The following is a 15,058-nucleotide window of genomic DNA, read 5'->3' as shown; positions in this document are numbered from 1 at the left end:
TCTACAAGCAACAAAAAGCAATCACAGGCAGGTCTTTGGTTCAGCACCCTGTTGGCAACCATTTTCAAACTAACTAATACTCAACCACTGGTCAGGGGAATACACACATTTCTTCTTAGCGACTGGAGACTGCAAGGGGGTTGCCAAGTGGTCTATAGGCCTGTGTGACTGAGAGCTTTGTCAAAAAGGCAAGTCTATATTTTTCCATTCAATTCAACTGAAAAAACTAAATTAATTTAAGTGAACTGAAGTGAACCTGACTCTGTGGCCTGCTGGGAGTGAATTTAGACCTCAGCGGAAGCCAAAATATGATTAATTGCACAGAACTGGATATGAGCGCATTCATCATTTTAACAGTACGTGCGACAGAAAATAACAAAAACCAACACAGCCCCCCTTTAATTTCTAAAAGTATGAGCATATAATTCTACAGACTGACTACAGCGATGAAAGCAGGGCTTTTCTTTCTTATTTATACTGGTGCTTTTTCCTGTAACACTAACCCAGACTCTTAAGTATTGCAAAAGACCTGTTTATGCGGTTGTAAAGTACTATTCTGAGTCTAGTGAGTGTTGATGTGGCACTCGCTGGTGTTTTTAGCACAGCAATAAGCGGTTATTATGTGGTTGCTGTCATTCAAACACTCAGGGTTGGTCAAGAGAAAAATATGTCCCTAAAAGCACTCTGAGGCCAAAGCCCAAAACAATGATCCAACTGCTGAGGGACATTCCTGCGTGCATATTCCTCCTAATTTAATGCACTCAGTAACGGCTGGTGAACCTCCGCCCTTTTTGTCCACAGTGCGGGGTTTATCTGCTCCAGCTGCCTGTGTTATGTCAGGCCTGTCCTCTTCCTGATGCTGTGTAGGAATAACATAGCACTTTGCAAATTCCACAGATTCCCGATCGCAACTGCGCACGGGGAGAACACCAAGCAAAACACTACCTTCCTTATACCCGCCGCGCTTGTCTCCACTGGCTAAAAAACAAGAGTGGATGTCACTGTTGTGACTGAGAGCGACTTGCTCGCTGATGCAGAGATGTTTGTGGAGCTGTGGAAACAGGTCGGCTTGTTTTTCCCCACCAGTGACTAATGTTTTCCTGCATACAGGCAGTGATTAACTTAGGGCTGTTTTTTTAAAACACACAGAAAGATGGGCTTTGTGATGCTCACCATTCACCAGTAAATACACTGACCCTCACACCACAACCGCATTCAGTGTCAGCTGCAATATGAGCCATTCAATTCCCATAAAACCGAGCTGGAGCAGAGGTTACCTTTGGGAATAATTTGGTAAGAAAAGACGAGTCGCTCAAAGTATTTTTACAACTAAATTAAAATGATAACGAAAAGACGGACGAAAGAGATCTTTAATAATGCAATAGCACAAAAGTTATGACTGGATAGTTAATTAAGTTGCTGGCTGGAGGGAGTTATTAGAGAGTGACACATCAAAAGGCAGAGAATGACAGTGAGGAGGTTAATAAGTTGAGTCATTTTGTTGTGGGGAGCAAACCACAACTGTGGGAGAAGTTAACTAATGCTTAAATCCTGCTAAAGGGAAACCTACTTAAAAAAACAGAAACGGGGATGTTATAATAGCTACATCCACCTTCTATATACAGTCTACGCTCAGAACCAGAGGCAGGAAGATTGTTGTTGGATTGCAGGAAAGTGTCACAATAAAGTGGGAACACACCAAAAAATGTAGGTGTCCAGATTCTGCAAATGAGGAGTAGAAAATACTATAAAAATTAGGAGAAATGTATGATATTCTGTATTTTTGCTATTTAGTACAAATATGAGGAGGTGCACCTTAAAAGGCACAAAAAGTGACTGCTTTAGGGTATTCTCTGTGTTTAAGAGATAAGACTCTTCACTGTTTCTAAGTCAGCAAAATATGAGAGAAGCTGTGGCGTTGTTTAAGTTAAACCCTTTGTGCAAAAGAGGATCTATCCCTTAGTTGTTATAATTATATTCAAAAAGATTTCACTTTATTCTGAGATGGATTTTTTTTAGCATTTTCATCATGTCTCATTAAAAAAAAACCCTAAATAGTCTGGTTGAGATAAAAAAGACAAACAAAGAGCTTCTTTGAGTTGATACAAGGAAGATGCATTAATTAATCCAAGAAATAATCCGCAATGTATTAAAAAGAATTGTTACAGTGTTTACGTAGGGAAAAAAAATTAGTCTGTGGAGTTTTATTTTTAAACATTTAAACAATTTACTGATATCATACTCCAGCCTCTCGAGTTTGTGATCCTTACAAGAAATCAATCCGATTGTGGCCTTTCATCCCAGGTTCCAAGCTGTTCGGTTTTTATAGCACTAAAGACAGTTTCCAGTATTTTACAACGAAAAGGAGGACTGTAACTATATCTTACTGTACCTGAGATCTCTCTCCCTGTTCTTGTCCCTGGAGTCACTTTGTGGGCCCTCAGGATGTAAACTACTGGTCTAGACTGGTGTTTGTCCTCTAATCTCTGAACCTTACACAAGCAGCGTCTTTTCCAAATTTAAAAAAAAAAAAAGTCATTTTGTTTTCTTGGCAAACTCTTTCCTGCCTCCGCCTTCACTGCCAAAGTTGCGGACGCGGTGAATCTTGGCCAGCTGGCTCTCTATGGTCTTCATTATGTCCATATGGTCGGGGATGTGGACATAGCGGATGTTCCTGCCAGTGATGAATAGGTCCTGCAGCTGTGTGAGCTGACCCCGCCGGTCCCGGTACAACACGTCCTCTAGGCGTATGTTCATGAAGGCATCTACGTTGACCACGAGTCCACGTGCCGTGCTCTCGTTCCTCAGGTCCACCGTGGTCACCTCTCCCTGAAGGCCCTGCAGGAGGATCACCATGCTGTTCTCTGTGATCGTTCGCTCCCGAATAGAGTTCACCACCTCAACCGGCCCCACACTGGATGGCTGAGACTCAGCTCCCTTGGGCTCCATAGTAACCTGCAGAAAAGCAGAAGATTGATAACTCTGGATTAGAGTCTGTCATGCAGTGTTGGTACCTGAGACGTGTTTCTGTGGTTTACTGATTCTGACCTTGAAGCAGTAAAGCAAAAATTAGCAAAACCTTGCACACCTTGTGGACAGAATATTAGAATCAGAAAATGAGAAAACACAGGAACATGTCAAATAGAAAATGTCCTGCACAGCTTAAATGTGATTTATCTCATCTGTCACAAACCAAACCTGCATTTAATAAAGGTCAGACGACTAAGAGGCTGTGGTCAAATCGTTAAAAAAGATTTCCCTCCCTCCATCTTTTCTTAATCACTTTTCTGATTGAAAATAAGGTAAAGGAAGAAGAATTTCTGAGGACTTAGGAAAAGGGCACCATGCCCAGACAATGTGACTGCATCGACGTTAGACCCTCTTAGGCTGTTAATGGGGCTCTACTGAAACTGCAATGTAGGGACCACAAAAAGGCTCTCTTAGATACTTTCTTACTACGTTTTTTTAATGGAGCTCACAAACAACACACATAAAACGAATGAAGTGAATTAAATGTTTCCAGTCTTATTTTCTTTATGTGCTGGAGAGATGATCCAATGTAACTCTGGAAACTGTTACAAGTTCTGAGGAAAAAACAAAATAATTTTATCCCTCTGTCACTTATTAAAAATCAGGGGATCAATACCAGCTGACCTGACGTAAAGTCAATTAATGGTAATCCTAATTGCCAAAACAACTACTTCTTCTCCTCCTTTTTTCAGCAGCTCACTGAAGGTTGCTAATCCGCCTTCATCTCATCCTAACCCTAACGTCCTCTGTCACCACCAACCATCTGCATGTCCTCCTTCACTACATGAATCCTTTGAGGTCTTCCACTTTTCCTTCTGCCTGGCAGCTCCATATTCAGCATCCTTTCTGCACATATCCAAACCACGTCAGCCTCCTCCTGCTTTACTGTCACATCAGCTTCTCATTCAGACACACGTAGTCTGTTTTGCTTCTCGTGACTATCATACCTCTTTACCGCATTTTCTTTATTGGTCCAAAAACACTTTCATGTTTGGCTTTCAAATTAACCCCAGTATATGCACATTACAGCCGAATATAAATGGTAATACACAAGATATAGTGTCATATAGTGCAGTGTAATCTTAGCTTTAACTAAACCTACAGAAAACATAAAAACACGTTTAAAATGACACTTAAATTTGTATCTGAAAGCACAAAGTTAGTCTTCTCTGTTAGCTTTTCTTTTTTTAGCGTTTCCTTAGCTTTAGCAGCGACTAAATAAAGCTCCAAAATGCGTAAAACATGAGTGTAAATCAAAGCTTCTCCCTCCGCTGATGTCTGTAACATTTACCTGAATTATTTAAACACAGGTTTCATGTAGAAACGAAACACCGGCCTGCTGAAACCTCTCAAAACATCTCAACACGTTCGTTTTCCCGCAGAAACCCGACGGAGGAGCCGCGACGTGATGACGTTTCACCGTCGTCTTTGCGTCAACCGTTTAAAAAAAATAAAAACTTTATTCACAACCAGCTTTAATACAATACAATCCAGGACATAAATGAGGAACCCGAGAACAGGACGTCATCACAGCAACATTATTTTTCACATATATGCTGGATTTTCTTTCAAAGCAGCAATCATAAATTTGCTCGCTGGAGTGTAAAATTTTATTAATTAAGCGAAAATTCTAATGACAGATTTAGAACATCATAAAATTCCCAATATAAAACCACACAAAAGAAATACAAATGTTAATCTTATATGTGTTTAAATTGGTGTTTTTGTTTGTTTTGTTTTTGGATAAATTCAAGTTATACATAAAATCTTCTAAACTACTTAAAGGAAATAAACCAGAAAAATCATACGATATTCTAAACTGTTTTTCTAAACTCACTGCTCTGTTCCCTTTTAGTAATTCACTGCACCTTATTGGATTCATACAGTACTAGTTGTCATATTTAAAATATAAGTATTAAATAAATAAATAAATAAATAAATAAAAAGCCGGATAAACAAAAAGCAAAGGCTCCGAATCAAAGAAACCTTCATGAGATTGTTCTTTTCTTACAAAGCCAAGACAACAGCACCCCCTACAGGTTGCTGCTGCAGAAACGAAATCGTCTCAATGAACATTTATTTTCATTATCCAAATATTAATTTATAGGTTATTTAAATTAGTACTTGTTCCTCTCAAAAATGACATAAATATGAGTCCAAGGTCGTGTCCAATTAGATGTCGTATTTAAAAATTTGATCAATCCTTTTCATTTAATTTCTTCCCTGCCTCACAGCAACATTTGCAACTCATTTTGTTTTACAGCATGTAAACACGAGCCAGCAATCATGTCAATATAAATAAATACTTTTATTTAACATTAAATTGTTAAAAAGAAAATGAAACCTCCTACACAGCAGGTGTTACAGTTTAACATTCACGTCAGTTCAGCTGCAATTTAAACATAGAAAATAGTTTCTGTCTATTGTATCTGTGTTATAATGTTGAGTTCTTGCATCTGTTTCACTGAATACTGCATATTTCAGATTAAACTGAAGCTCACAGTGGAGATTAACCACCCGATCATCATACAACCACAGACTGAATAAATGAGTCAGAGGTCGTCCATCATGGCCAGGAGCTCTTCTCCCTTGTTGTTGCTGGGTTTTTCGGGTTTCTCTTCTTCTTCTTCTTCTTCTGCAAACTGTCCGGCGATGCGAGCCAACTCCGATGCCGCCTGCTCATCCTGAACCAAAAACTTGGATTAAGTTCATCACAGATGTTTTAAGAGAGACATGGCAGTCATAACAACAGTCCAGAGTAGCCAGACACTCACACTAACAGACTTTTTTTGTCAGATTTTCTGTTTATATTGTTAGGTTTGTTCACCTGGTCAGCAGTTGCCCTTTTTTAAGTCAAACTAAACTGTTTTCTTGACTGTGGTTTAGTTTTAGTTCACTGAAATACCCCAGCACAGTCTGCATGATCGTACCTGCATTGCTTGAATATTTATCACTCCATACAAGGACTCCTCAGCACTAGCTGATGCTCCTCTGTGAAACAAGATAAAAAGGCCTCGATGAGGGAATTTATGTTAATGTAACAACAGGGAATGAAAATAGAAAAGAAGAACACCTACGCTTCCTCCTCCTCTTCGTCTGTGTTAAATAGGTTGACTCGAAAACCTGATTCGTCTTTGGGCTTGTTCTCCGTCTTCATGCTGCCCATCAGACGAGCCAGCAGGTTCAGCTCCTCCTTCGCCAGCGGGTTGGGAGAGCCGTCTGTCTGCAGCACGATGGAGGTGCAGAGGCAGGTTATAACAGAGCTGTGAAAATAGTATTTGCCCCCTCTCTGATCTTTTTTATATTTATTATACTTATATGTTTCAGGTCATCAAACAAATTTTAATAATAGAGAAAGAGAACCAGACTAAATACAAGATGCAGTTTTTAAATTATATAATTTATTGATGGGAAAACGTTCTCCAGTGCTACCTGGCCCTCTGAAAACTCCCCCTAATCCCAGTAACTGGTTGCACCGCTGTTGGCAGCAAGAACTACAATCAAGCGTTTGATTGAAAATGAGTCTTTCACATCCCTGTGGAGGAATTTTGGTCCAATCTTCCTTACAGAGATGTTTTTAATTCAGCCAAACTCGAGGGTTTTTAAGAAAGAACAGTCTCTTTAAGGTTCAGGGCAAGAAATGATAGCTGGAGATTCTCCTTCAGGCTTTTTTTTAGTAGAAATCAGAATTCATGGTTCCACCAGTTTTGGCAAATCGTCCAGCAAAGCTGCGTCAGACCATCACGCTGCCACCACCATGTCTGACTGTTGGCATGATGTTCCTTTTAATAAAATGTAGTAACTCACAAGAGTTACTACAAGTTTTCAAACATTATTAATGTTAATATTGACTAATTAAACATTACACTGTCTAACCAGCCATTTAATGTTGATATGGTGATAATATAAACAGACACAAACATTCACAGTTACTGAGAAACACTATTATTATTATTTTTGACACTTCATTAATCTGATTACTATCTTCTCATTGTACAGCAGTAGCACTGGGGTGTGGTTTTCTGGCTCAGCTGTAGAAGCCAGGAAACCACAGTAGTGTGGTTTGGGCACACCTGTCTTACACACCCAATTAAGCTCTTCTCTTATAGAAGGTGTGAGGTTGTAGAGAGACACACAGTGATGAGCCTACAGCAGTGAGATGTTTTGAACAGCGGGGCAAGTGAGGTGAGTTTAAGTGTATATGCAAAAAGTGTGTCAATAAAGAACTGCGTGTGCAAACCACAGGGAACGGGCCACTGCCATAACAGCATTTACCGGCTTTTACTATGCATCAATGTCCAGGCAAGCAGGAATTTCTGGGGCTAATATACGAAGCCAACACAGAAGTACAAAACAAACTAAAGTTCCTTGAGTGGCCACTTGATGCAAGCTGCAAAAATGAGTGAATCCCCGCAGACCTCCATTAAAAAATATCCAAATTTACAGCATTTAAATGCATGTTCACAGCCTGGTATAAAAAGTGATTTGGAGGCACATGGACAGTTTCCCACTCTATAACAAATGTATGTTGGGTTCCTTTGGTGTAAAAAATATATAAAAATATGTTAATATATCAAGCATATGTCTGTTTTTTGGGTTTATTGCTGCAGCTAGATAACCTTAGCTAACTCGGTGCCCTACCATCTGATTCAAAAATGGTCACGTCTGGCTCCAAAAAAACTAGGAAGCATCAGGTTAGTGGAGTGTGTGTGAAAGTGGTGCAACCGTGTAGTGGACATTTTTCTCAGCACCCTTTGAGCCCCTTGGTGCCACCTGAGCATCCTTTAAACACCACTATCAAAGGTAAATATCACCTTGTAGGAAAAAAGCTCCATATGATATGATTTGCTATTATTGCTTAAACATCATTTCATGGTTTCACAACAGCAAGAACTCAGGTGTAGTTCAGGAAAATATCAAGTTTTATATATATAACTGTAAAATGAAATCCGTGACCTCCCTGACATGTTATTACCTTTACAGAGGGAGCCCTGGATGTGTGCGTCTCCTCTGGATGGTCCACAGTGTACCTTTAAGTCATGAAACACAGCAGTGTCACCCACAGGTTCGTCAGTGTGTGTGTTCACCATGTAGTGTCCAGCAGCATATTTACATACATGTTCATGCCCAGTCTGATCACTCTGTTTCCATGCAGCTCGAAAGACCCCTCTCTGATGGAGCTGGTGTAACTCCCTCCAGAGGGGAACTCCCTTCGTCTCACTTCTCTGCCGCGACAGTCAAATATCCTTTGAAAACAGGAAACAGATGGCGACACTCTGGATTGTGGACACGTTTTTTTTAAAGAAAATTTAAAGTTGGGATAGGTCAGCCTTTTGGCGGTGACTTCAGAGTTGCATCAGACCACCAGGCCAGCGAGTGGCCACATCTAGTGCCGTTAATGAAGCGGCAGATGTTAAACCAGGCTCAGTGTATAAACATTGATGGTAGAAATTCATTCTGCTTATAATGTCTAAACTTGAATTAGAAGCAAATATGTGATAAAGACACTGAGAATCTGACAAACAATGGCAGACTTATTAATGACAGACATTAATAAAGTACTCGCATGTGTATTAGTTTGCATGAATGATGCTTACAGCACATGCTTTTAATCAGCACTTATGTAAAAATATCACATTGTAGAAGTAAAGGGATACGTGGTACAGTGGCAGGACGTGCTTTTCTGATTCAACAAAGACAAACAAAGGTTAAATTTTGGTCTTTTTTGTGCTTATTTTTCATTGTAAACAAAATAATCCAAAGAAATTAGTGAAAGACTGATGAAATGACTGCTTTGAAGTCTTTTGATATGGTCACTTTGGCACACTCAAGACACATATGGGCCAAAGCGCAGATCTGATACCCTTGTGGATGTTGTGGATATATTTGAAACAGGCAGTATGTGCATAAATCTCCCCAGAAATCTTACAACTGAAGAAGTTTTGCATGTATACAAAATGTATTTCTGCTTAAAGGGGGCACGTCTGAGCGCTTACTATCAGAGAAAGGATAAATGCGCTGGCGCTGCTGCATAGCTGACCTTTATTACTTTGCATAAAATGCTCTATTACATTGACAGTGACAGATATGACTGAGGACATAGTTTTGATTTACATTTATGGATCCCTTGAAATTCATTTCAAAACTATATGTAAAGCATCTGCACACACTGTAACCTACATACCTAATAAGCCCAGGAACATCAGTCCCATGAGGCACTGGGCCTGATGTCATCAGGGTGAACCGTCCGTTGGGATTTTGGATCTGATTTTTTAGGAAAAGTGACACCTTAAAAAAAGGAGAGAACATTAATTGAAATCACTGGCAGAAAAATGAAATGTTTTATTTGATATTAATATGTTTGAGGAGGATGGGATTTCAAGCAGGGGACTCACACGAACGTGCATGTCTTGAAAAAATATGAGGAGCGTCTGTCTGAGAAGCTGGAGTTCACCCTCTGATAAAGACGAGTATGCCTACATCAAAGAGAGACGATGGGTGCAGAGGATGCTTGCACCTTATAAATACAAGGTTTATATAACTTCAGTTATCTGAGTCATACCTCAATGATTTTCCTGTGTGTCTCATCCACTTGGTTCACGACCATGGGAGTGTCTTTCACGAATTCCCTGATGGTGTCCATGTGATTGTATGAGATGAGCAGCAGGTCTTTTGGACGCAGACAAAGGAAGACTTGATATTTGAAAGCCATGACCATTAGCTCATAAAGCTACAAGAAAAAAAACAAAACACAAATCTATACCTTAAAAAAATTAACAGAGCTGAAAAATGTTTAAATTTCGTGTCATGTTATGTATTAATAAGATACCAGAACAATCTGACAATCAATTATCAATCAATATCTGAGAGAAAGCAATTTGTGTAGGACTTTCCGTGAGGTTAATGCACTTCAATCTGCTTCACATGACTAATATAACAGAGAAAGATGCAATTAAAACAATAACATTAAAAGCTAATAATAATAGCAAAGAAATAATAAGACAAATCAACAAAGTAAAAAGTAAAACATCATCTGACCCTAAATAAAAATTAAGAACTATCAGAAACAAATAATAAAATTATAAAATATATGTTGAGTTACAGTCCTGTGAGAAACTAACTACAACTCACGACTCATTTGCTTGTTGAACTACCTTTAGAAGTAATAAGTAGTAACTGCTTGACTTCATCAGTCTCTCACATCGTTGTGGAGAAGTTTCAGCCCACTCTACTTTACAGTGTTGCTTCAGCTCAGTAAGGATTGTGGGAATTTGCTTGTGCACAGCAGTTCAGTCACATGAGATTTAGACTTTGACTGGACCACTGCAACATTTTGATTCTTTTCTTTTGCAGATTTGCTGCTGTTCTTGAAATCATCGTTCTGTTTTATGACCAAATTTCAGCCAAGCTTTGGCTAATGGACAGATGGCTTCACATTTTACTCTAGAATACTTTGGTATACACAGAAGTATGTGGTTGACTCAATGACTGCAAGCTGTCCAGGTCAAGCCCAAACGATTACCCGTCCACCACCGTGCTTAACAGTTGATGTCAGGTGTTTTGCTGGTATGCTGTGTTTGGCTTTCCCCAAATGTGGAGCTGTGCATTTTACCCAAACATCTCCACTTTGGCCTCATTCGTACAAAGGACACTTTCCAAAAGCCTTGTGGTTTATTCAGATACAACTTTACAACCTGTGCTGTGCTGCCATGAATGATTTATAGAGAAGATGCTTTGTTTTGGCAACTCTTCTAAACAAACCACTTGTTCAGTCTTTTTCTAGTTGTGCTGTCATGAACTTTAAAATTTAACATGCCAATTGTTGCCTGTAAAGTCTGAGATGTAGCTCCTGGGTTTTCTGCACAGTCTGACTTCTGAGTGAATTTTCTAGGACATCTCATCCTGAGAAGATTGTGGCATTGTGTTAACACACACCTGAATGGTCCTGACCTGCAAAATGTTGTTTTCCAAATGCATTTTGTTAGACTTGACAAGTGGACATACTTGCCCACATAAAGTTTATGAAATGCATTCGATTAGCAGCACCTGGCTGCTACATACAGTCTTATTCCCTATGGAAGCAGGAAGGTTTTACAGGACTTCTTTCTTTTTCACGTGACTATAAGTCCCTAATGACTCGGGATGTGTATAAAATCATTGCTCCATTAAGTGAAGTAAGTTTTATGGGTGCAGGTTTGACAGTCCTGCATTATAGGGAGAGGTAATGAGTAAACTGTGGAAGCTTATTTCCGAACTTCAAGGACTGAGTCATAGGTTTGAGATTAATGAATCAACTCTGTTTTTTCCTGGCATTTTTTTCCAGTAAAGGGAAAAACTTTCATTGTGAACAAGGGGAAGATTTTTACTTTAAAAAGTTTCTCCGTTCACTTGCTGTTTATAATCTAGTGCTCCTGTTCCTGGTATTTGGTATTTACCCTGTCCATGCTGGCCGGGTTCAGTCTCATGATGGAGGCGTGCGCTAACCGAGTTAGCACTGTTTTCATTGTCCTGTGAGAATACAGCTGCTGAGGTTTGAGAAGTTCATCCATGAAGGCTTTACTGAACATGGTCCCAACGATGTCATTCATGACTGTGAAATGGAAAAGCAGCCAAACAGAAAGGTGGAGAATTTTGCTTTTGAATTGAAGCTACTTCTTTCTTAGTGCGGTAGATAAACACAGAGGTGATGAAAAAGGAAAAAATGGTAAATAAATGGTTTTATTTTTATTTTATGCATTTTTTTTTTCATTTATACAACTCCAAATATATATGGGAGACAGTCTAAATAAACTCACTGGCCACTTTGTTAAGTACACCTGTTCAAATGAAGCTTAAGTGTAAGTTAAAGAAAATCTGTATTAACTCATCTGCCTGAATTCCTGGGTGTTTGGGCTGATTGTCTATTCTTTACATCACTTCCTCTTTCCCAAGCTGTCAAACTCACTGCTGACATCATTGCTCTAGTCCAATCATTTTCTTGTCCACCTCCTGTGAGCAAATAGCCTCTGTCATATGTGTTTTAACTCTGAGTGCAAATGGCCAGTATTTTGTATAGCACTTTACTTAGTCCCTATGGACCCCAAAGCGCTTTACACTACATTCAGTCATCCACCCATTCACACACTGGTGATGGCAAGCTACATTGTAGCCACAGCTGCCCTGGGGCGCACTGACAGAGGCGAGGCTGCCGGACACTGGCGCCACCGGGCCCTCTGACCACCATCAGTAGGCAACGGGTGAAGTGTCTTGCCCAAGGACACAACGACCGAGACTGTCAGAGCCGGGGCTCAAACCAGCAACCTTCCAATTACAAGATCCATCCTTGTGTCAAAGGTTCAGGCTGCTGGTGGTGTAATGGCACAATTACATGGAGGATATTTCCTTTCTGTCATGGTTCTGGGTCATTTTGACCCAGCTTTTTCTGTTTCTTATGTTTTGGTGTTTTTCTAGATTATGACTTGTGTTCTGATTAGTTAGTGATACTGTCTAGTCTGTCTCTCTCTGTCTAGTCCGTGTCTTAGTAAAGTGTGTTTTGTTTCTTGTTTTTACGTTGAAGGATCATGGTCATGTGTGATGTCGGTGTGTTCAGTTTTACTCCTCCCTTGTTTCGTTAGCCTAATTTCTCCCAGCTGTGTCTCCCTCCTGTTTCTCATTCCCTGATTACTCCCCTGTGTATATAAGCCCTGTGTTTTCCTGTGCTCTCTGTCGCGTCATACCCTCATACTTCCCTATGTGTTCTGCCTGCCTGCCAGTTTAGTTGCTTTCCAGTTTAGTTAGTTCTTTGTTCTATCTGTAATCCCTCAATAAAGCTGAGGGTTGTTGAGTTCATCTGTGCCTCCGCGAGTCCTGCTCTTGGGTCCACCTTTTCCTGCCTGCCTTCACACAGCCATGACACTTTCCTTATGACCACAGTATACCCATCTCTTTTTATGGCTGCTTCCAGCTTTGTGCCATGTCTCAAAGCTAAAATCATGCCATACTTCACTTACTCAAATGGCCTCCACAGTCACCAGATCTCAATCAGATAGGGCACCTTTGGGATGTGGTGCAATGGCAGAGTCATATCGTGGATGCACAGCTGACAACTCTGCAGCAACTGTGTGATGTTATCGTGTCAATAATAAATAATAATAATAATAAATTTTTATTTATATAGCACCTTTCAAGACAGAATCACCAAGTGCTGCACATAAGATTAAAAGTCATAAAAAGATTTAAAAAGAGAAAATAAAACAGACAAATAATTAACCAAAAGCAGTTTTAAAAAGGTAAGTTTTGAGTTGTTTTTTAAAAACAGCTACTGAGTCCACAGTTCGTAATGCTTGGGGGAGAGAGTTCCACAGTCTCGGGGCCACATTGGCAAAAGCTCTGTCACCCTTAGTCCTCCTCTTAGTATTTTTTATAGCAAGTAAGCCCTGATCAGATGAGAATGTGGAATATGGATGAGAATCTCTGAGGAATGTTTCCAGCACTTTGCTGAACCTGTGACACAAAGAATTAACACAGTTCTGAAGACCAGAGTGCAAAAGTGTACCAAATAAAGTGGCTGGTGCACTGTATATACAAATTTATGGTAGGTGTCTAGCTACTTGTCTGGCTCTGTGTGACAATTTCACATGTGTTTTCAAGAAAATTATATATTTTCTGACTTGTTAAGAGAGCTCAGAGATGCTGGAGGAGCTGACTAAAGAACATTACGCTCAAGTAATACCTCTTTTCCTGTCATTTTCTGACCACACTCCTGCAGCCATGTTGGGTTTCCAACAAAAGAAGAAAGAAAAAGAAGGAAAGCAGATTTGTAGTTATGCATCTGACATAAGAGAAGCACTTTTTTAGTTTATAAATTGGCATCAGACTGCTACAGCTTGACACAAACCGGGAAGACACATCTACAAAGATGTCAGCTGCCTCTACCTTTCTCTGAATTGTCCTCTGAGGTGTTGTGAGCTCGCAGGCGTTGGTCCAGTATGTAAAGCATCTCTCCACCCAGATTAATGAAAACCAGGGGGAGAGTTCTCATAGACATCTTGCAAAGTCAAAAGAAAAGAAGGATTAGCTCCTTAGCACAAAGCTGTCGCAGAGGTAGGCGTTAGAAGGAGAAAAATCCTTTGCAGCTGAAAACCACTCTTCTCATTTCCACCTAGTTAACTGATTGTTCCTCTTGTGGATTGCCACTGTTAAGTGAATTGTTCATGCTAGGTCTTATCTGATCATTCTTCTGCTCACTAAGATGTGACAGGTGGCCAACAAGAGGATAAGCAGTGTACAGACAGAAGCTTATTGGACAGGATAAGGATGACGTTACAGCACATTACAACCAAACACAGAAGGTAAATGGGTATGCCATGTGCAAGATTAAACTAACTAACTAACTAACTAACTAACTAACTAACTAACTAACTAACTAACTAACCCTTTATAAGCAGGTTACATTTAAAGGGTTATTCAGTGAACCAAAGACCAAAAGTGCTAAAAGAACATATGTGAATGTGTAATTGTTAAATCTCATTCTGCACTCTTCTGTGGAGAATTTCCACCAGACCTTTAACCAAACCCAGCTTGGATTTGCTCCCATTCAACCAAGAGAATTAGTACGGCTGGCAACTAATGTTGAGAGATGAGGCCTCACTTCATTCAAAGCTCTCAAAACCTCATGTAGACAAGTCTCCTCCAGCACCAAACATGGAAACAAAACATGTTTGTAAACGGTAATGATAAAGCTTTATCAGTCTTTAATGGTATCTTTTTACCTCATCATTTAGGTGTGTAGCATAGTTAGCTTAGCATGATAACTAGCCTTAGCTAGCTTAGCTTATTTGATCTGGGACATCTTGTACATACCTTGTACAAAAATCTAGATCCACCCCTTACTTCTTTATATTTTACTTCAAGTGAGCCACAGTTTCTTGTAATTTTTAAAGAAGTCTTGAGAAATAGTTCTCCTGACTTTCTGAAGCTTTTCTTTTGGACATTGGCTGCTTTTTCACTCATTTTTATACCCACGGTGCACTTTTGTGTATCTGCACTG

At 39.8% G+C, this 15,058-nt stretch overlaps 2 protein-coding genes across 2 annotated transcripts; both read right to left on the bottom strand.

Annotated features, from left to right (window-relative positions):
- Window positions 1-1,369: 1,369 nt before the first annotated feature.
- Window positions 1,370-4,633, bottom strand: lsm10 (LSM10, U7 small nuclear RNA associated). The gene is made up of 2 exons (XM_065471828.1): window positions 4,322-4,633; window positions 1,370-2,955 (listed from the first exon to the last, which is right to left on the bottom strand). Exon 2 carries the CDS (start codon window positions 2,947-2,949, stop codon window positions 2,536-2,538), a length of 414 nt encoding a protein of 137 aa, XP_065327900.1. The 5' UTR covers window positions 2,950-2,955; window positions 4,322-4,633; the 3' UTR covers window positions 1,370-2,535.
- A 690-nt stretch (window positions 4,634-5,323) lies between these two features.
- oscp1a (organic solute carrier partner 1a) lies at window positions 5,324-14,278 on the bottom strand. The gene is made up of 11 exons (XM_065470524.1): window positions 13,945-14,278; window positions 13,742-13,771; window positions 11,466-11,620; window positions 9,593-9,760; window positions 9,426-9,506; window positions 9,215-9,318; window positions 8,148-8,276; window positions 8,006-8,060; window positions 6,108-6,253; window positions 5,961-6,021; window positions 5,324-5,714 (listed from the first exon to the last, which is right to left on the bottom strand). The coding sequence occupies exons 1-11, from the start codon at window positions 14,054-14,056 to the stop codon at window positions 5,583-5,585; spliced, it is 1,173 nt and encodes a 390-aa protein (XP_065326596.1). The 5' UTR covers window positions 14,057-14,278; the 3' UTR covers window positions 5,324-5,582.
- Window positions 14,279-15,058: the final 780 nt, after the last annotated feature.

Source organism: Pelmatolapia mariae, linkage group LG22 (assembly GCF_036321145.2).
Source record: "Pelmatolapia mariae isolate MD_Pm_ZW linkage group LG22, Pm_UMD_F_2, whole genome shotgun sequence".
NCBI classification, from domain to species: domain Eukaryota; kingdom Metazoa; phylum Chordata; class Actinopteri; order Cichliformes; family Cichlidae; genus Pelmatolapia; species Pelmatolapia mariae.
The sequence above is the reverse complement of the archived record's forward strand: the minus strand, read 5'-3'. Positions and strand labels throughout refer to the sequence as shown.